This window comes from Grus americana, chromosome 6 (genome assembly GCF_028858705.1).
Source record: "Grus americana isolate bGruAme1 chromosome 6, bGruAme1.mat, whole genome shotgun sequence".
NCBI classification, from domain to species: domain Eukaryota; kingdom Metazoa; phylum Chordata; class Aves; order Gruiformes; family Gruidae; genus Grus; species Grus americana.
This window is the reverse complement of record NC_072857.1, coordinates 22689136-22710582: the sequence shown is the minus strand read 5'-3', so window position 1 is coordinate 22710582 and position 21447 is coordinate 22689136. Positions and strand designations below refer to the sequence as shown.

Here is a 21447-nt window from a genome sequence, read left to right as displayed (position 1 = left end):
ACTCCAAGAAATAAACCCAGAGATAGAAGATTCAACTGTAAAAGTTCATGCTACAGCTACAAAATTCAGAGTATGTATCTAGTGTTCTACGAGGTTTCCCTTCATCTTTCAAATCCAAACTAACAATTTTATGAGTCCAGTTATAATAGTATAGGGACATGACAGAAACAAGTTTCTTTAAAGAGAGTTTAATAACCACCCTCAGAGTTTCGGCATAATGTGCCCACTCCAGAAGTGTATACTCCTTCCAAAAGGCGCACACAAACATTTGAATCACCATTTGTGTCCAGAAGAGGTATTGCCTGAGTAGTTCTCAGTCTCTTTCAGTGCTACACGCAGCCCCAAGCAGAGCTGGGAGCTGCTGCTACTTTTGCCTCCATATGGGAGAAAGCAGAAGGCCTGGAGGCATGCCTTCTCCTGGACATGTTACTGGTGCTGCTTTGTTACATGTTTAATGTCTGTCTTTAATGTGGTACCCAAGCTAACTTAACATTGTGAACCCTCGAGCAGTGCAAGGTAGCAGGGCTCATGAATAGAAAGGCAGTAGTCATTATGTGTCACAACTTTAGTAAACTGCACATAGCTTTTCATGTTACACTACAGGCAAGCTCTATTTTTTTAAGTCCAGAACATACTTGTCTAGAGCGAGTATTCTTTCAAGATAACCCACCTGGAAAGCCATACAAATGTAATAAGCAATGCATATATTATTCCACAATTCATACACATCTTTTCAAGAATACAAAAAATCTGAGAGTCAGCATTTGCTATGCTTACAAGTTTAGCGCAGAAATTCTAGAAATTAGGTCTCAATACACTTCCCATACTGAAATTGTCTTTATGCTGCCTCTCCAAGGAAAGAGCAGAATCTTGTCATTAAGCATCATTCTGATGCACTGAAATAACAGGACAAGATTAGAAGTATTAAAAAAAGCATACGAACTGATTTATTTTGGCATGCCCATAGCTTTCTCTTAGCCTTATAAGAACTTTAGCTTCAGTGCTTAAGGTTTGCAAAGCTGCGAAGATAATAAAGGGCAGAAGCCTGCAGACGTTAATGCCCTTGATAAAGTTTCTGTTGATGTCGGGCACAGAACCAGGCCCGGAGAAACATTTTCATAGTATTTTTTCAATTATTGTTTCTAATTGTAATGAATTTACATATTCTATACAAAACAAAAACATGTTACATGTATTTATTCATATGTTTATCTACAGTAATAATAAAATATTTAAAAAATTAAACAAGTCACAGAACGTGAAGATGTTAAGTTCCTGTAATACAACTTACACAATACTACTACTAATTTTTTTTATTTGATCTAAATAACAATGGTGCCAAGTGAACCACAGGTTAAAAAGTTCATCCATGTATTTCCAGTCTTTCAAAATTAATTGGGGGACAAATGATTGCATTATCAAGCTCTAATTGCTTAAAAAAGCATGTAATAGATCAGCTGCAAAACCAAAGACATCTTACTGTGGTACTGCTTGAATTGATTCAATACCCACTTCTGAAAATCAAATACAAACCAGCTGCTTCACATTTTGGTTCACCTGATGCAAATTTTGTTCCTCAATTCTAAGATTTCTTTAACCTGAAGCTGTATGGTGATCTTAAAGGTTCCACTTTGAGTATGCACTACCAAATTGCTCAGCCCCATGCTTACTTAGATTTCCTTGATTCAGTAACAAGTATTTTAAAGCAAGTATCATTTTAAAAGTTAGGAATTGTTAAATAATTTACCTTTTGGCCCCAAAATACATATTTTTTTCATTTTTTCATCTGTTTGCTCTTAAAATAGAAACAGTAACTTTAAAAAGCGTTAATTTTCTATTCATCATATGGTATTACTAAATTCCTGAGGCAGTGAAAATTTTCAGCAATTTTAACACAAATCCACACAGAGATACAAACAAACTTCGGCATCATTTCATCTACTGCATGAATATTCACAGCTATGGAACTGAATTTCTTCTTTAGATATTCTGTTCAATGATGTTTTAAACTAATCTATTGCCATTAAGGAGGTACATATTTAAGTTCTGGAGTAAGCTGATGCTTACCTTCTTGGTCTCTGTCCTTTTTAAAAAATTGTTCCTACTAGGAAAAAAAAAGATACAACAACTGTGTATTTTTTTCTTTTTTTTTTTTTTACAGTAGACTACCAGAATTTGTCCAAATACAATTTTTTTTCTTTTTAATATTAGGACAGCATGTTTGCACTTACCTCCAGTTACTGAAGCAATTAACTCATATCACCTTAACATCTAACTCAAAAAAAGAAAAAAACCAATAAACAAAACAAAGGAAACTGATCAGGACTTTCCCAGAGTTTTTTTACAAGCTCTTGAGTTGGGCTTCTTCCCTGGGGTCTCCATCTCTATTAGAAGAGATCTATCCAGCAAAGCACTGATGCATGTGCTCACACTCTACTCGATTATGTAAACAACATACGTACGTTTTTATGTCCTATTGAGATCACTGAAACTTAAATGCATGCTTAAATGAATTTCTCTGTGGATTCCTTAGTAAGCAAACAACATGAATGCTGCTATTATGCTCTTTAGCATTTATGACGTGCTAGAATTTGTAATTATCATTTCCGACAACCTTGATTTTCCACTGTTAGCAAATCTGCATCAGTACAGACTGATTATGTAGTACTAGTGGATCATCACAACAGAGTAATATAGAAAAAATATATAAAGATTTTTAAAATCTGTCTAATATATAATCTTTGTGATTAGAGAAACAAAAGCTTAAATTTCTATGTTATAACTTCCACATACCTTACTTTAGAGCCATTTGAAGATCTTACTTGCTACATCTCATTAAGATAATGTTTGAGCCTACAGCAGTTATTTCACACTTTGCATAAGACAGGTACCTTGGCCCATCCCCTGGATATCAGCAGTTTAAAACTTACCTGTGAGAGAACAGACAATATACAGCCCCTCCTGATTCCCTGAGCTATTGCTGGCATTCAAGGCGAGCAAGTGGGAACAAGATAGCTCTATAAACAGAGTAATACTGTAGATCATGCAGTCCATTCTCCTCTGTCTAGCAGACACCAAGCCAGGTAAGTAGGAAGAGTTGTTTGACATTTTATGACTGTAGAATGGTGAAGTTGTTCAGTAGGAGAAGTAACAGCAGTATATAGAATTGTACAGCAAAGAGATACCCAGAAACTCCTCTGAATTCAAAGTGAAAAAGATTTATTGCACTTTCACAAGTACCTAACCTAAAAAAGCCTCCAGTAGCTACAAAAAACTACCTTTTTTCCTCAACTGTAGCTACAGCATCACTTGCATAACTACATAAAATCTAAAGGCAAAATTTGAGTGTAAAACTTTGAACAAACATTTATGAAAAAAAGCTTAAAATTTGACACATCACAAAAATGATGCCAAGTGCAGTAAGTACCATACTTAACCTACTTCGCCCTTCAGAATGTGCACCTTTTATTATAATTCTAATTTGGTCCACTGGGTGGATTGCTCCTCTTTTATCCACTAGGCTTGATCAAATCAGTGCAATAGAAGAACTGCTGATGCATGAAATGATAGGTCAATGTAACCTTGTCATGGAGTAATATCCCTGCAAATCACAGTAAACAAGTAAAACAATTCATTTTATATGCTCTAGGTATTAGGCATAAATTACCAAAACCTAAAGCAGGAACATTTTACTTCAAATATAATATATTGCTGCATACTACTATATGAAAAACTCGTTTAAATAACTTCTTAACACCATAAGGGGAAAAACATTTACAAATAATGGTGGTTGTAGTTGCCATTACCAAATCTCCTTTGTCCACCACTGGACTTTCCCAGATCAGTATAACTGATTTCCTCTTATGGCCTTCATACAATGAAGGCTTTCTAAAAACTTTTGGCATCAAGATGTGTGTCTTTCTTTTCTTGCCTTGTCCATTACAGATGTCTCTTGAGTGAGTTCATCTAAACAGCAGGCATAGTACATTGAGCAAAATTTTTACATATAAAAGTTCTTTTTTTTTGCGATTTGTATTTTTTCATTTTTAATTAGTTTACCACAACAAAGTTAGCATTACATTGTTAAAGTTTCCATATACTTAACAAGACATTTGTCTTTGAGATGATTCATGATCAAATAAGAAAATACTTTGTAAAATAAGTGTAAAGATAGTAAAAAACAGAACTGCCACCCCAGTAGTCACATGCTAAGAAAAAATCCTTTAAAATGTATTGGAAATATTAATGTGTGATTTTTCTTAACAGCATTGGATGTTCTATAAGGATATCTGCTGTGCATTGCTATTAATAAAAAATCTTTGTTTAAAACATTTAGAAGAAGCTACATATATGTTTGTGTGAGCACACATACACATTTAGGTTAGGGTTGGTAAATACAATTTACAAGAGCTTACAAGGCTGGTGTGGAATTCCGAGAGTATATGCTCACACTGTTTTTATGCAGCAACAGTAAAATGTAATTTAAACAAAATTTAAATGGTATTTCTAACTGGAGTCTCTAATCTTGAATGGTTTGCTGTATGTGACAACTATATAGAGGACAAATTATGTGTAGTACTGAGTATCTAATGTATGCTGAACTTCTGAGGTGTTTGGTTTTGGTTTGTTGGGGTTTTTTTTCTTTCCTAAAATATCCTTAGGTAGTTATAGTTTCTTAATTAAAAAGTGTTTAATTTTATAAACAAACACAGAGAAAACATTTTAAACTTTAGTGATCACTGAATGGAAAAACCTTACATGACTATTTTATGTTAGACAATAAATGTTTAAAATATGCATGTTATACATAACTGTATAGTTTAATATGACAAAATACTGCAAAATAATTTTAAAGTCTGAAATACAGTGTTTATAGTTATACATTTAATATGGGAAAGAGGTGTTGGAAACAGGTGTTGAAAAGATTTAATTTTTCATTTGGGACATGACAGGGAACACACAAGTGTTCTCATGATACATCTCTCAAGTAGGGTACTCTTGTCAGAGTGATTTTTCAGAAAGTGGACATGTCAACTACACAATCTACACAGTAAAACCAAGAGACTATGCTACAATGCAATTATTAGTTTTAATCAGGCTCTGCCTGGCCACACAAAAGACAAGATACAAATATTAATATTTCTTAAAAACTTGAACACACACACACACACAAAAATTAGATATTAAAATATGCTACTTATGCTCTCATAATTAGCTTAATAACAAACATGCCTTCCAATGTTTTAAGAAAAGGCTTGGAAATTAGAAACTTTTTCCTTAAAAAGCCCCCACATTATCTGTAGTCACAGATAGCTCATAAGAAAATACCTCTGGACTGATCGCTTCCAGTGTTCCAAAAACCTGAAAAATAAATAAAGCATGAATAAATAATTTTTAAATAAGTTTGGTGACCATATCCACTATAAAATCTAGTAGAGTTATCTGAAGGCTCCTATAAACTGGTTTTCCTTTAATATTAGGCTGAAAAGGCCTATGATGCAGTAGTCATATGCCAAAAAAAAAAAATTAAGAACATTCAGCAAAAAGATCTGCAACTTCTCGGGGTCAAAAATTAACCTATTTTTGTGGCCAGTCTTAAGGATACATACATTTTCTTATAGCATACAGATCAGAAGCTCAATAATAAAAAGCAGAATTCCTCAACACGCAGTAGCTGTGCATCCTTGAAAGCAACAGACCAGCATCTCTCTGCTCTCCTTGCCAGCACTGGCATTTATAAACGTTTTCTCCTTGCCACTATCTCACTTTGAAGTGGCCAAAGCAAGTCATATTTTGTTGCTGGGTTTTGGCCTCCCCCCACAGAAGGCACACAGCTGTCAGGGAAGCATGATGGTTTATGCTTGAATTCCATTGAAGGTCCAGACCCTGCTCCCTTAAAAGTCAGAGAAAGTTTTTCCTTTGACTTAATTAGGAGCAGAAAGAGGTTTTGAGTAGCAAGTTTCTTCAGTAATGCATGTATTTCAATGGAGTAACACTGAAATAACCATGGCAGCACAGCATAGCTGATTAGCAGATTTCCCGATGGGTGCCTGTAACTATGTCTATACTCTAGAGTTGCTCCACATACTACAAGGCCTCTCTACCTGTGACAAGCACTGACAGCAATGTAAGCACACACTTAACCTGGTGCTATAAAGTTGACTGTTTCCTCCATATCTGAGCCCAGAGCCCCAAGAACAGACAGCACCACCCCACAGCTGCTGCTCTTACCCTTGCCATGTACCCACTCGCTGTTACTTCTTGTACCTGGGAACTGATGAGATCCAGTACTCCCTCCTGCTCTTCCAGGTAGGTTATTTTTCACTTGACTCATACCAGCTGGATTTGGCTCAAAGACACATTGCAGGGGCTGATTCAAGAGTAGGAACGAACAGCTCAGGCACATGGAGGGAAGAAAAAAAGAGAGCAGTAACTACTTAACCTGGCCTAAATAGCAGAGACTCCAAATGTTGAACCATGTCTCTTGTGACAAACATCCGCCACCTGAAGCATACAGGAAATTTGTCAGATCTTGTACCTTGTCTTGGGAATAAAAATGTGTTAGGAAATTTATCTTGAGAGAAATAAAGTAACATCTGAAAGGTGATTGCCCTTCTGATAATATAACCATTTTAATCTTTTTGTACGATGCAATACACGGACAAGGTAAGAGTCAGGACTATCTGCTTGTCAAATCACATTTTATTCCTTAAATTAAATCAGCTTTCATGTTATATGGGCATATAAAAAGGTTTGGAAAGCAGTAAACCCATATATTTTAACCCACTCCTTTAACTCTGAAGTTTTCTACTAATGGGACAAAGGCTTCTCTGGACTTTACATACCACGCTTCAGCTGATGGTGACATTTTACAGCCCAGGGACAAGTCCTGAGGAACACAACTCTGAATGGAAATGCTGGCACATATCTGACCTTCAGAAACAACAAAGACAACGCCAGAACTTACACCATTGCAGTGAAAGGTGAACAAGCCATGGTACAGAAATAAAAGCTAGGAGTCTCGATACCAAGTGACTTTTTTTTTGAAAAACCATTGAAGGACTTGGACCTACTGTTCTGTGAAATGAGTTTCAATTTGCCGCAAAAAAGTCTGAAATATGCCTAACACTCCCGTCAGGTTTATTTTCTCAAGTCCCCACAGCTCCCATCCGGCCCAGAGCAGAAGGGCGCCCGCTGACAGGACGAGCCCACCTGAGGGAACGGCGCCCCGCGCGCTCCGGCGGCAGCGCGACCGCCGCCCTGACACCGACCCCACGGCGGGCGAATTACGCCACCGACAAACGCCAGGCGAACGAGCGGGCGAGCCATACCTCCAGTACCCGCCTCTCCCCCGGGGGTAATGCGCGGCCACGTCAAGGAAGCCCGGGCCCTGGAGGAAGGCGGCTAGCGGTGCCCCCAGGCCGAGGGCTCGGCGACCGAGGCGCCTGCGGCCGCACGCGCGGCCGGCACCTGCCGCCGTCCTGCCGGGGGCGGAGACGTCCCGCTGCGGGGACACAGCTGCCGCCGCCCGAGGCGGGGAGTAGGAGAGGCTGCTCCGGGCTCTTGTGTGCCCGAGGAGCGCCGTGCGAGTCTGTGCGGCTGGGAATGGGCTGGAGAGTGGGAAAAGGCACTGCTCTGCGCAATTCTTTGGTGTTAAGGGGCATCCAGGGAAAACTGAAGTGGTTATAAAGCCATCATGCTCTTTCTGTTCAGAGAGGATATAATCCAGCTGCACAAACAACTATCAAAAGACGTTGCAGACCCACAAAGCGTAAATCCAGTCATAAAGGGATGAAACAAATCTGTGATGGATCGGCTTATCTGCGACTATTAAACACAACAAACGAAATGTGAATCCAGCTCAGGAAGTTTCTGAAGCACTGTTCCCCATAAGCTGAGAGGCCACGCCAAGGGGAATATCTGTTTTATATATGCCTTGGTTTTAATCCACTTTTCTTAAGCATCTGTTGCTGGAAAACAGGCTCCTAGGTTAAACAGACCTTTGGTCTGGCTCATGATAGTTATGCATCACCATTATGTTTACCATTTCCCCTGAGAAAACCATTTCAAGCTTTTCTATTCCTGCTTGCCAAAGGAAGCCGCATGTAGCAGGGACTCTTCCTGCATTCTGGGACTCCCTAATGATTATTTGGTTGGCTCCCGGGGCATGTGCAGTTCTGCAGCTTCCTTCAGGTCTTACACACACACATGCCCCCAAAGGCACTGAAATGACTTTAAACAGATGTAGCTGGGATACTGTTAGATCTTTCCCGAGAGTGTTACAGTGCAGTGAGTAAAATACTCTGCCTCCAGAGGCATGAATCAGAGCCCTCCTAAGAAGTTACGAAAAGCTGCATCTTGGTGGAGAGGTGTTAATAAAAACCCAGTACGGAGGCTTGAGAGCTGTTCTGTTGCCACAAGCCACAAAAAACTGAGGGGTGTTAGCTGTGTTGGCACCTATCTCTGGGTAGATCTTTAGGGCTGACCCAATAATCTTTTTGTGAACATGTTCAGCTGAAGTGTTGCTTATTGCAGTCTAATTCAAAGTGATTTCCTAATGACTTATTTTAAAATAAGTTTGATAAAAGTCCAAATGTGAGGAAAGTGTGACTTTACACACAGAAATGTTAGAATTTATTTGTAGAATTCAAATTGTAAAAATCCTTGGTATTAATCATTAATATAGCTCTGAATGCATCTCTCACTAACTGGCATTAGTGATATATTTGGGTTACTTGGTTAGGATTAATAGAGGATTGGCTTTCTGATCAGCAATTAAAAAAATGTTGCACCTTTCTAAAAACAAGTACTCCTTTTTGTTAGCCGAGCTGCTGAAGACAAATCTTTTATTTTTAAAAATTCTAATTTTGATACTGGATTGTAGCCTGTGCATAAGAAACTTCTATACATGGAAAAGGAGAACAGAAAGTCAGATAAGCCACTTAGTTTGTCTCTGACTGATGTAAGACTTCATGGCTTAACCAACAAGAAGGACATCTCCTCCAGGCAAAAAATCAGATGAGACTATTTTATGCTTTTGATTTACTTTCTTGAATAAATGATGATAGATAAAAGTGATATCACGATAAAAAAACATGCTGTGGAATCAGCAGCAAGTCAAGAGGTTTGGTTGCTGTCATTAAGGTTTTTCATGTGGCATTGAGATGGTAGGAACTCAGTCGTTTCTGCAGCAAGATTTCATGAGAGAGACTGCTGTTACTGCTTTTGAGATCAAGAGCAATACATTCAGGACATATTAAGGATGGTATATTACATAGTCTATTAGTTTTAAAGGGGTGAGGCATGCCTGTAATTGGAGGTAATCTTGGTTGGATCATTTATCTTATTCTGTTTTATAAAATGTGCTTTGCTGTAGGCTCTGCTTTCGTCTTATGCCTTTTAAATAGGAAGGAATGTTTTCTAAACTGGAATAACAAATAATTAGTATATAATTGGCATATACTCCACAGGCAGAGGCTCTGCTGTGATTTAACAGTCTGGCCATGGGAGCAGGATGAGGACTGCAGCACCCTGAGACTATTGCTCCCCAGAAGGAATTGTGCAGAGAGGAGCAACTCCTTACCCAGAGGCAATGTATAACTGCAGCAGTTCCCTTAAAGGGTAAAGCTCCTGTTGTCAGAGTACCCAGTCAGCTCAGGGAAAACAGAGCCATGTCCCAGAGCATCCCACATGCTCCAGGGTGGCTCACATCCCTGTAGGGCACACAAATACTGCAGCTGTATCTGGGCCTTGTGCAGAGAAGCAAATTCCACTTGTCCATACCCCACACTGTCTTGCAGATCTGTACAAAAACCACGGGGAATCTAAGCCTACATCATCATTCTAATTGTTTTTACCACCATCTAAGTTTTTCATCTTTGATAGTGCGTGTATCTTAATTAGGAGCTGGTTCTCAAGTGTATTGAAAAGCAACTGAACAAACCAAGTAATTGTATAATTCTAATATATCATTCTGAGTATTCAAAATATCTAATTGCTGTAGCTTATTAAAAACAGGTCTAAATAAACTTACCTTCCCCTTTCTTTAACATGCTTGGTAAGTGGCAGAAGTTCTAACATCTAGATCAGAATCCACATCTGAGTATTATAGCTGATACCTGACACCTATTTTAAATTAAGTATAGGATGAATGAATGCATATAATAAAAAGACAAATGAACTTCTAATGTACTTAACCACTTTATAAAGAATTATTTTATGTAACATACTATTCTGCTTTACTGGCTGTTTAATATTTAATACTTCTTAGCTGATTAAAACTGTGGTTCTAATGAGAAAAATAATTGAATGGTAAAACTAGGAAGTAATTCCCACATTTAAGTCTCACTGATTTCGGTACTCTGCACTGTATTTAGCTTAGGAAACTACTTCATGTGTACCAAGGTATTTCAAAATAGTATAATTGTGCACAATGATTTGGTTTTTAGGGGACAGAGGAAACCCCATAAAGGCAACGCAACAGCTGCATACTGGAACACCCTACAGAGAACTTTGGGACTGTACCACAAACTCTCATGAGTTGTGTGGGGAAACTGAGGGAAGTGAATCAGCTAAAGACTTCTAAAAATTCTTGGGTCTTGTGTCTCACCTCTGCATTGATGGGGTAGAGAAGGGAACTAGGACTCTCTTAGTGTTGATATTTGTGAGCGTAAGCAAATGTGGCCCATGAAAAGGACAGGTTCCCTAGCTGCTTTGTCTTCTGCCTCACCTGCCTGATTGACAGAAGAGTAATGATCTTCAGATCCATGAACCTCTTTTTTCCCCTTGTGGAAAAAACTTTTACAAGCCTGATGAGAAAAAACACTTCCCTGTAGACTGACAGGATGCGCTGAGCATGTCTAGTGTTGTTCTTTGTATATTCAGGATCCCATTGGGGTAGCAGAATTACAGTTCCAATGTTTACATGCATTAACTGATCTGCTGTGGCCAGTTTTAAATAGCATTACAAAGAACCTACTTCCCCTAACAAGATTGCTCATGGTTCTGGTCTCTCTAACTTAACTATTCAAGCACTGAACATAACCTTGATTGCAGTAATTTGCAAGTAGCTTCTCAGCATCATTATACAATTTATTCAAGCATTTTATTAAGAAGCTCAGACATAGCCTTAGGTCTCATGTAGGCACATAAGAAGATTTGGTTAATATTTTGAAAAATATGAAAGTGTAATCTTTGCCTGCTTAAAACTATTTCTTTCAGTTCTTTCAGAGCAAATTAACAGAAAGAAGTCAGTGGAGCCACACTGCTGAAGGATCAGGTAATGCTGAGAAGAATGAGCCTCCTATATTGGGCTACTAAAGTGAACAAGCAACGTTTTATAACACGTAAAGTAAGCAGATGTCAAGTGTTTGGCTGTTCTTTGCAGGGTTCGACAAAAGCAAAGCATTACCACTATTCCTGGTCAGAAGGAAAGCAAGTTATTTAGATCTGAGGGGAAGAAATGAAGCCATTTCCACACTCCTTTGGGATTAACATACAGTAGCTGAGAGCACCTGACATTCTCAGGCTGTGTTGTCGTTCCTGTCTAATCTTTAACGAGTGAATAGTGCACATTTTCCTTTCTCTTCTTCACATGTGCATCCTAGACCTGTGGAGAGCTGTCTAAAATAAGGCAGAATGTGGCAGCATGACTGACATCTCCTTTCCATACAGATGAGAGATCTGCATGTGGAGATCACAGGCACACCATCTGATCCTGAATAAAGCATGTGGGATATGACCCCAAGTGAAGATACAGGCTTTGGTCTAATAAAATTTCTTTTAACCTGCTTTGTAATTAGAGCCTGTTTTGAAAGTGTGCTCTGTGATGGCTGGTTCATGTTAAAAAGGAAAATGAAAAATGTTTTTGAGTAGTATATAGGTTAATACTGGAACTTTGTTTAAACAGTTTAGTACTGCTATAAGAACACGGATTTACAGATAATAGGAATATATTTTTGTAGACAACCCTACCTTTTAAAAATACAAAAATACAGGCATACACTATTGTTTCTGATGAAGCTGGTGACGTGGATATTTGTAAACAGAAACATTTAACTTGTTAAATATATCATAGTTTATGGCATGTAAATATTATTTCTCATGTCAAATATAAATATCTCCTAAAAAAAAAAAAGTAGGTTTTTTACTTTTCATTTTCCCCCTTGTGGTTCATCATTCATCTATACCAAATGCTATGGTGATGTTATACTCAGTTCAGGACATCTCAGTCACTGTCATGGTAAGTGCCTGTGATTCAGTGGCAACAGGAAATTACAAATCTAAAAAAGATTAAAAAAATTGCCTTTTATGATGGGATAGGTGGAGAGGAAGGGCAAACTATGATGTTGCCTAGAGTGAGCTACTTGCTCAGTATTGGCATCAATGCCCAGCAAAAGCCAGTGACCAGTGCCCTAGAGAAGGGGGATTAAGATGAGCTAGGTGAAGGTTCCTACCTGAAGGCAAATGTTACATTATATTTTCAGGCTAGAGAGAACAATTAAATCCAAAGCGTAACAAGTCTGTGCTCACTTGAGGATGAGGTAAACCAGGCTTCAACCACATACTGCTGCAGGCACAATTGTGCCAGTCATGGTGGAGAAAAAAATCTCACCCTTAACTGAGACCTCTGCACCAGCAGAAGACTCTACTGTAGATGCAGCAGGACAGACTAGACAGCACTTTGGCTGGTACAGCTTCTTTTTTACTCTGGAGGAAGGGAGGCAAAAGTGCAGGAGAGGAAGGGTTGCTATTGTGATGCACACGTTAAAATGGGTTCTAGTATACAATATTCCTACACTGTAAACTATTCCTTGCTTAGGCAGAGCTAAAGGGGATCAGATATCATCAACTGGATTATTATGGTTTCTTTGGTAGTTCAATTAGATGAAAGGAAATTCTAGCCTTACTACCACTAACGGAGAAATTGGAACCTATACAGAGACTCTGTCCAAGGCCTCTGAACCATTAAAGAGTGCATTTAAATTGTTTAGTGAATAGCGACTCAGTTCACACCTCAGTGCAAACTTGCCACTTCTTCAAGAGTTTCCAGCCTGTAACTGTAACTTCAGTACATTGCAGCATGAGATTCACTGCACAGCCACCTGCAGAGGCGATGGACCCCTACTACTATGTACCTACACGCCCTTGAGTGGATATCTGTAACCTTTCTCAGTGAGCACACAGGATTTGTACACTGCCTCAGGTTGGGCTCCCATTAACATGGCTAAGCAGTGATGTAATCACCAGACCTGGGTCAGGGACATGCTGGGATTCTGTGTGTACTTAAGTAAATGTGTACGGCAAAAAAATTAAGAGATGATGAGAAGAAAAACAGGATTGATGGCCTCCAGGTTAAAGGCCAAATCTTATTATCCATAATCTCCCACTGACTTGTCACAGTCACAAGGTCAAAATACATGTTTTCTTTGGTTTTCATTTTCTGTACTGAAACACCTGTATGACTTCAAATCAGTTGGGAGTAAATATTATCAGGGAATAAAATCCATAAACTTATTTAAAAGACCTTTTGAATTACACATATTTCTGCTGATTTTCTCTGACCAAGACTATTCATTCAATCAGCCCTGGGCCTTGGATCCTTCTTCTCTATGCTGCACGTTAACACTTACCTGACAATTGTGAGCCTTGCTGGTTGCAGATCCTTGGTGACTTAGATGCTGTTTAAATGCAGTTATTGAAGATACCTGCTAGGCAATTCCTTTGGAGGAGAGCTTTGCTTTCAAGTTCAGTAGTCTCGAAGACTTAGGGAGCCTGTTTGGTAAATATTTTTTAAAAGTTTGACAGGAATATCTAAGAGGTCTTTGAGTTGACTCCATCATGTGCCAGAGTGGCAGACCCCACATCTTTACCAGAGGATTTACAAGAATCTCATAAAAGTGTAAAATAATTGGAGAAACTAAAAAAGACAAAAAAAGATTCTATAGCAAACCGTAAGATCTGACAATAACTTAGGCATTATACTTCTTACCACTCAGTATGGGGATAAGCTGACAAGATCTATTAAATATTACAAGGCTCATTTAAAAGTGCCTTGATAATTGTGCAACTGCTTGCACAGATATATAAATTTACCCTCTTTATGAACTTTTGAGTGGTCTGCTAAAATCCTTGAATATCACTGAACAGTAAATGTATCTTTTGTCTAAGAGTTTCAAGACATCAGCATATTATATTCCCTATTTCTTCAGTATTCAAGTATTAGATATAGGTGAGAATTTACAAACTGAAATAGTTAAGTTGTAGTTATTTTAAAACTTAATGCAATCTCTCAAAATCTGCAAATAACTTAAGATTAAATATTTCTTTCAAAAATTACATCTATAATTTAGTATGGAAGGAAGAATTATATGGCAATGGTTTTAGGAAGGATGTCTCCCAATATAGTTTAAAAACCCTTTACCTTGCTTTTTCTATAATAGTAGTTGAGGAGGTATAAAACATAACTTTATACATTTATTGGATTATTGCAGTGAGAATCTGGTCAGTCAGGACCAAAAGGTGAATCATGCAACCTTCTCCTGGGTGAAAGTCTTATTCTATTTGGCCCTTAACTAAAAATAATTTGATTAACAACATGTTAAAAAAAATACCTGAAGAACAATATTGCTTGTTTGGGGTTTTTTGGTGGGTGGGGTTTTTTGGGTTTTTTCTGCTTAGAAGCTTGTCCAAGTGTGAAAGTCACTTTTCAACACAGAAAACATGCCAAATCTCAAGTTTTTAAACCATATCCCAATTTTTTTGGTAGATATTAATTAATTAGAATTAACTGCAAGATGAATGAGTTTATATGATGTGTCTATTATACCAATGACATTTAAGATTTAAAATTCAGAAATGAATTGACCTTGAGCAGCATATGTACTCAAAATGTATAATTAAAAAGAATATTAATAATTTAATTTTATAAAATGAACATCTGTTCTAGTTGATTGGAAACAGCTAAAAGTGTAAAATGTATTTTGTGAATGCAAAATTAAAAGTTAATTTTATTATAGAGTGCAATTTGCCAACTAGAAATAAATTCTTGAGATGTAAGCAATATATTTTTGTAACACTCTACCCATACATCAGAAAGGTCACATATATATTTAAACTTTTATAGTAATATGGCATTTAACGATTTCAATTGAAAAGCTATCGTATGATTTAGCTATTTAGAGATGAATATGAAACAGCTATGATGGATATGCCCTCTTTTTCCAATGAGCTATTTAAATGCTTTAGAGAGAAATAATGTTTCATTACATATTTTTATATTCTAAACTGTTACTTTTACTTACCTTGTGTCATAAATCCCTAATTTTCTGCCTTTTTTTTTTTTTGTAGTATTCCCACAGATTAAGATTTTCATTAGCATTTGATATTGTGGGTTTTCACTTAAATGCATCTCTCTCTCTCTCTCATGGCAGGTATTTAACTAATTTTGACTGTTTGTATTTTTAGCCCATGCACTGTCATGCTTTAAATGTAGTCACTATATAGATAATATACAAGGTGCATAGGCTACAACATGCCACTGCTTTTTTTTTTTTTTTTTTTACTCAAATACCACTACCCCCTTGACATGGTGCTGGCACTGCCTGGGCTATGGTCTTTTGCTTAAAACCTAAATTACTTGCAGGATCACACTTAAGTGAGTGGTAAAACTTTCAGTATTTCAGTACAAGTTGTGTCTTGATGAATGAGTAAGAACCCAAAATGTTCTGGCCAGACCAGAGAACATACATGCTGGGTAAATTCACTTTGTCATCCAACTTAGAAATCATTAAATCTACGGTTACCAGGCTATTTTCTGCTAGTTACATCTGCTCTAATAGGAATGGTTCTCTAGTTCTTAGGCTAAACTTGTGCCAGAAACCATCTAACACATTGCTTCAGCTCACGTTAATACTTTGTCTTGATCATGGCACTTAGCAGTGAAAGGCCATTACCATGTGGCAACATCCAAGTCCATTACTCTATCCTGTAAGTGGACCTTTTGTACTCCGGGATGCTGTCGTTTCCCCTTTATTGCTACCAACAAAAGCACTTCCCATTACTGTCCATTTTAAGCAGGTCTGATCCGAACACAGAATTTTTAGTGAGACAAACTCTCTTTCAAAGCAGCCATGAATTCTGTAACACTACATTCTTAATGTAACTTACTATGAAAGAAAGGAAGCAGGTTGCCACTGTATGACAAGAAACATTTTTAAAAGCAGAAACATTGTTATTCCCGATGACATATTTAAATCATATGTCAGTAGTAAATGGAATGCGCTTTTGTCTCAAATACTTTTTTGACTAAGAACTTCTGGATCAGGTCTATTTCCTCCATTGCTGTCGTTCATTCAGGAACACTAAAGGTATCGTCCACTTAATATCCTTCAACAACATGCTTCTAGAGCCTAAACCTTTGGCAAAAGAATGCTAATCAATGAAGCTAAACATACTTGTCACAAGGCTTTCTGTAATAGGACAGGTTATAGAAGATTCTTCAGTAGTAAAGAGGATACCCATTTGGTTATTAATTTAATAAATTGACCCTAAGAATATGGTGTAGGAAATTAATTCAGAGTCATAAACGTTAAAGTATTGTTGAGCTGTACTGTGGTAACTGTCCATTAACTTCTCATTATTTCAGATGTGAGGGTTCTGGTGGTATTGTCTCATCTCATTATTTCCTCAGAGAATAGATTCTTTGCAGTATTTGACACACATACAAACACATCAGTTTTACACCTTCTGGCATTACAAATATTTATCGAGCTGCTACTTTTCTTGATTCAGATGTCCATGGCAAAGCATATCTCTATCATTATGGTTGTGCCGATGCTTGTTTGACAACTGCCACCAGAGGAACCCATCTGAGGCTGAATGGTTCCAGATTAGCCCCAGTGAAGTTTCAATGGCAGGGTTTATTTGGCTGCCTCATTAGGTAATCAGAAAATAAAGTTGACTTGGCAGAAATATGAGGAACAAATAACATATTCTCTATGTTAAAATGCAAAATTTAGCAAATTACTGATGAGGTTCCTCATGTGTTTGTTCTATACAAATTTCAGTTAAAAAAAGAAATAGGGAGTTCTCTACAGTAGAAAAGGTAATTTTTTATGAAAAATTTGCCAAAATGAATGCATGTCTAAACTCATACTTACGTGCTGCCCAGTGAAACATTAGGAACCCTAAAAGCTGTCACTGTCTACCAAGTACTTGTAAACAGCTTTATGCCAAATATCTTCCCCTGTGCAGTAGAGTGACTGCCATTTCATCACACTGGGAGGATAACAAGCATCTCACCCTTAAATTCTGCAATTTTACAGAAAGTTAACGTAGGGAAAGCATGTTTTGGCTGTGCTGTGTGACAGACAACTTCAGGCCAGGAATGGCTGGTTATTGCAAGCCCTTCTCTGAGAAGGATCATTATTAACTTTGACTACTGCCTACCTCTGCTCAAATGTATATCCTAGCTTGTAGTACTTGACCCGTACGTTCACTCCCAGTATTGGCACCATGTGTTTCTTTCTTCTCTCACAGCTTCGTGTGTAGGAAAACAAAATAATGACGATGATTTAAAAAACCAAAACACCACCACAAAACCAAACCAACAGACCAACATCAGTCTGAAGAAGCTAGGCATTTTAAAGGTGTTTACCATGAGCAGCTCCCAGGTCACCGTGCGCTGAGCTCCGCTTGACGGCGGCGATGAAGCCAAACCCTGCCCGCCGCCTCAGCGCCCGCCGCCGCCTCAGCGGGAAATGGCGGGAAGGCGGCGGCCGCGCGCGGAAGGGCCCAGCGCGCTCCGGGAGGGGGGGACACACCACCCCAGGGGACGATCAAATGAAACCGACGCGGCGGGACCTTCCCTACGTGACCCCAGTGTTAACGTGTTTATTTCACGCTGCAGCCGCGGGTCGCTTTACAGAAACATCTCATGCTGGAGCCCCGCTCGGGGCCGAGGACGAGGAGAGAAACACTTGTATTCAAACAGAACTATTAAATAACCTGTACACAAAATTTCAGTTTTTTTCCCTGAAAGCACCGAGGGCCGGGCCCTGGGATGGCCGGACCGACGCTATCGCCCCACCCCCGGGTGCCCACAAGCCCCGACCTGGCCCAAGGCGGCGGACAGGGCGGCCCCGCTCCCGTCCCAACGGCCGCGGCCTCCCCTCAGCCGCGCCCCGGAGCGGGGAGGGTGCCGGTCCCAGGGCCCCACGAGCGTCCAGTCCCGGGCCTGAGGGTCCGCGGCTCCTCCTGGCGCCGCCCCCAGCGGAGCTCCCGCTCGCCGGGACCGACGCGAGTCCGAGAGCCGGCCGCCCTCTCCCCCGCCGCCCTAGCCTCGGCTGCGAGGCGCCCTCAGCCCGGGTCCCAGCCGCGGCGCGGCTCCGCTCCGCTCGGTCCGCAGCTGCGGCGGCCGCCGCCGGACCCGGGCCGGTCCCGCCCCGCCGCCCGGCGGTCACAGGTCGCGGCCGTCCTCCCGCTTGACACCGTCCGCCGTCGCCTTCAGCTTCTTGTTCTGGTGGGTCTTGACGTGCTTGGCCAGGTGGTCGCTGCGCATGAAGCGCTTGCCGCACTCGGGGCAGACGAAGCGCTTCTCGCCCGTGTGAGTCCGCAGGTGCCGCTGCAGCTCGTCGGAGCGGGTGAAGCTCTTCCCGCAGAAGAGCCAGTTGCAGACGAAGGGCCGCTCGCCCGTGTGCCAGCGCAGGTGCGCCTTCAGGTGCGAGGTCTTGCCGTACACCTTGCCGCAGCCGGGGATGTGGCAGATGTGCTGCTTCTTCTTGCCCGGCTCCGCCTCCGGGGCGCTGCCCGCGGCCGACTGGCAGTTGGGGCAGCGGCAGCGGCGGCACCTCCTGGCCGTGGCCGCCAGGGGAGACTTGGTCTGCAGCAGGGCGGCGATCTGCGTCTGGTACTGGGCGAAGTCCGAGTGGCCCAGCACCAGGCTCCGCGGCAGCGCCGCGGCCGCGGGGAAGCGGTGGCCGCAGCCGCCCGGGGCGCCGGCCTGCTGAATGCTCCACCAGGGGATGTCCTCAGGCGGCGGGTTGGGCGAGAGCTGCCGGCAGGGCTGCGCGGGCGGCAGCAGATTGGAGTAGCCGGGCGGGAGGGCGGCCTGGGCGGCGTAGGGGACGTAGGCGGGGGGGCAGCTGGACGGCAGGGCGGCCATGGAGGAGGGCAGCATCTTGACGGGGGAAAACTCGTAGGGGTAGGAGGGGTCCGCCGGGGGGGTGAGGGGCAGTTCGTGCGCTCCCCCGAAGGAGGGCTGCAGGTGGTTCTTCTGAGGGGTCAGCCCCAGGCTGGGGTGCGGCGGCGGCAGCCCCCCCGGGGAGTGCGCCGGCATCTCGCCGCTCCACGGGTGGAAGATCCTGGAGGGGGATCCCAGCGTCGGGTCGTAGGAGACCTGCAGGAAATCCGACGGCGCTGCGCCCGGCTGTCCGATCCGGCTACAGGTGGCGGCCAGAAGAGCCAGGGGCGAGTGCTTGGCCAAGTCTGGGGAGGCGCTGGGGGTGCGGTCCTGCGCGGGAGCGAAGGAGGGAGGAGAGCGCGTTACTCGCCGACGCCGACCCGCGGGAGCGGCCGCGCCGCTCGCGGGAAACTTTCTGCGCCTCTGCCCGCGCGCTGCCGGAGGCGCCCCGCCGCTGCCCGCACGGCCGGCAAACTTAACCGAAACAGCGCGCGCCAAGCGAGCAGGACGGGCCCAGCCCCCCCCGCCCCGCCCGGAGTCCAGTCCCGCCTGCGGCCGGTGCCGCCGGCCGTGCCGCCTCTCCTGGGCCGGGAACGCGGCCGCTACGTGCGGGGGGCAGCCCCCGCCCCGCACCCTCCCTCCCCCCCCCGCCCAGGTTCGCTGCCTGGAATTACCGCCGGGCTCCTGGCGGGAGAGGGAAGTTGCCGGCCCGAGGAGCCCGAGCCCGGCCTCCTCGCCCCCGCGGGGGTCCCTACCTATCTCTCCCGGGCCCCCGCGAGGGTGAAGCCCCGGGAGGGAGGTGGCAGGCGCCGGCTGCCCCCGCGCAAAGCGAATCACAACCGTGGGACGCGACACCATGCGAGCCGTCCCGGCCCCCGGGCGCCGGTACTGACCTGGAGGAAAGCTTGGAGGGAGTCGTTCCGGAGGACAGCTACCGCGGCCATGGCTACTGCGCCCGGGGCGAGGGGAAGGCGCCGGGGCACCGCCGAGGCATGGAGACGCCGAAGGGAAGACGAGGAGCTGCCCAGTTTCCTTCTCTCTCTCTCCTTCCTTCTGATCTCTTCGCCTCTGTGCCGGTCCCACCCCCCCCGCGCCGCGCGATCTCCGCGGACTGTCTGACTGCACCAGGATCACCTCCAAGAATTTGATAAGGACTTTGCTGGGCCGCCAGCCAGTCAGAGGGAAGATTTATGGCTTTGAAGTTTGCCGCTACCCAATCATCAAAGAATAGCGGCTCTTTCAGAAGCGAAAGCAAATCCTTTGAATCCACAAAGCTCCTATGGTGTGTTTGTTGGTCTGGATAAAAGAACTGATTATTAGGGGGGATGGGAAGGGAGGAGATAAAGGCGGGACAATTAATGAAGTAATCACTATGTGGGAAATGTATATACACAAATAATTGGATTTTCTTGATCAAAGGACCCCTTACCGCCTGGAGACCCTCGCATTGGATGTGCAAGACACTGGATCCCCCCTCCTTTTTTTTTTTTTTTGCAATTAAGGATTTGTGACAGAGCTCTAAAGTGACAATGTGTCTTTGTTATCGCCCGAGAAATCTGCCTCCGGATTTCGCTGATAGTGTTTGATGACTCAAAGTAACATTAGGAGCACAGCGAGTTCACCTGATCGGGGCCGGTCGATCCCAGTCGTAAAACTTCCCTGGAGTAATTGTCGGTGGTTCCTCCCCGCTCCCTCCCTCCGCCCGCCCTTCCCCCGAGGCTGAGGGATATGCCCTCGATATGACTCCGCAAACAACCGCACATTTTCCCCTCTGGAAGCCGGGTTTGGTTTCGCTTCGCTCAGCCGGCGCTAACCCTGCGTTATCTGGAGCCCCCGCCTGGCGCGGCGCGGGGCCAGGCCTGCGCGCCCAGCCGGGCTCGGAGGAGGGACGGCGGGGTGCCACCGGCAGTAAGTGCTCCTGCAGGCAGGCACACCGGCACACCGACACACCGGCCAGCCGACAAACCGAACGGAAAAGTTCTCCTAGCGGGAGCCGGGTGTAAAAGACGTAATTTCTTTAAATGAAGACAGGAGTCTCTCTCGATAGCGTTTCTGGAGGCGGGCTGCGCCCGGCGGCCCCGCTGAGCCTGTCCGGCCTGGGCCGCGAGCGAGAGCAACAGCGGGTCGGGGGGCTCCTGGGGAGCACGACCGCTATTACCGGGTCTCTGCCGCCACCTTCTCGCCCACCTACTGCCACAAAGTCAAACCGGGCTCCGAGGGCTCTGCTCCCTCACCTTTCGGCCTGTGTATATATATATATACACACA

General features: G+C 42.9%; 1 protein-coding gene across 1 annotated transcript; it reads right to left on the bottom strand.

Annotated features, from left to right (window-relative positions):
- Positions 1-17943: 17943 nt before the first annotated feature.
- SP5 (Sp5 transcription factor) lies at positions 17944-20336 on the bottom strand. Its single transcript, XM_054830261.1, has 2 exons — positions 20074-20336; positions 17944-19510 (listed from the first exon to the last, which is right to left on the bottom strand). Exons 1-2 carry the CDS (start codon positions 20122-20124, stop codon positions 18458-18460), a joined length of 1104 nt encoding a protein of 367 aa, XP_054686236.1. The 5' UTR covers positions 20125-20336; the 3' UTR covers positions 17944-18457.
- Positions 20337-21447: the final 1111 nt, after the last annotated feature.

Coding starts and splice junctions, on each gene's coding strand:
- SP5 (XM_054830261.1), bottom strand. CDS start 20,124: ATGGCCGCGGTAGCTGTCCTCCGGAACGACTCCCTCCAAGCTTTCCTC. Junction 19,511..20,073: donor CCCTCCAAGCTTTCCTCCAG/GTCAGTACCGGC, acceptor GCTCCCGCGCAG/GACCGCACCCCCAGCGCCTC.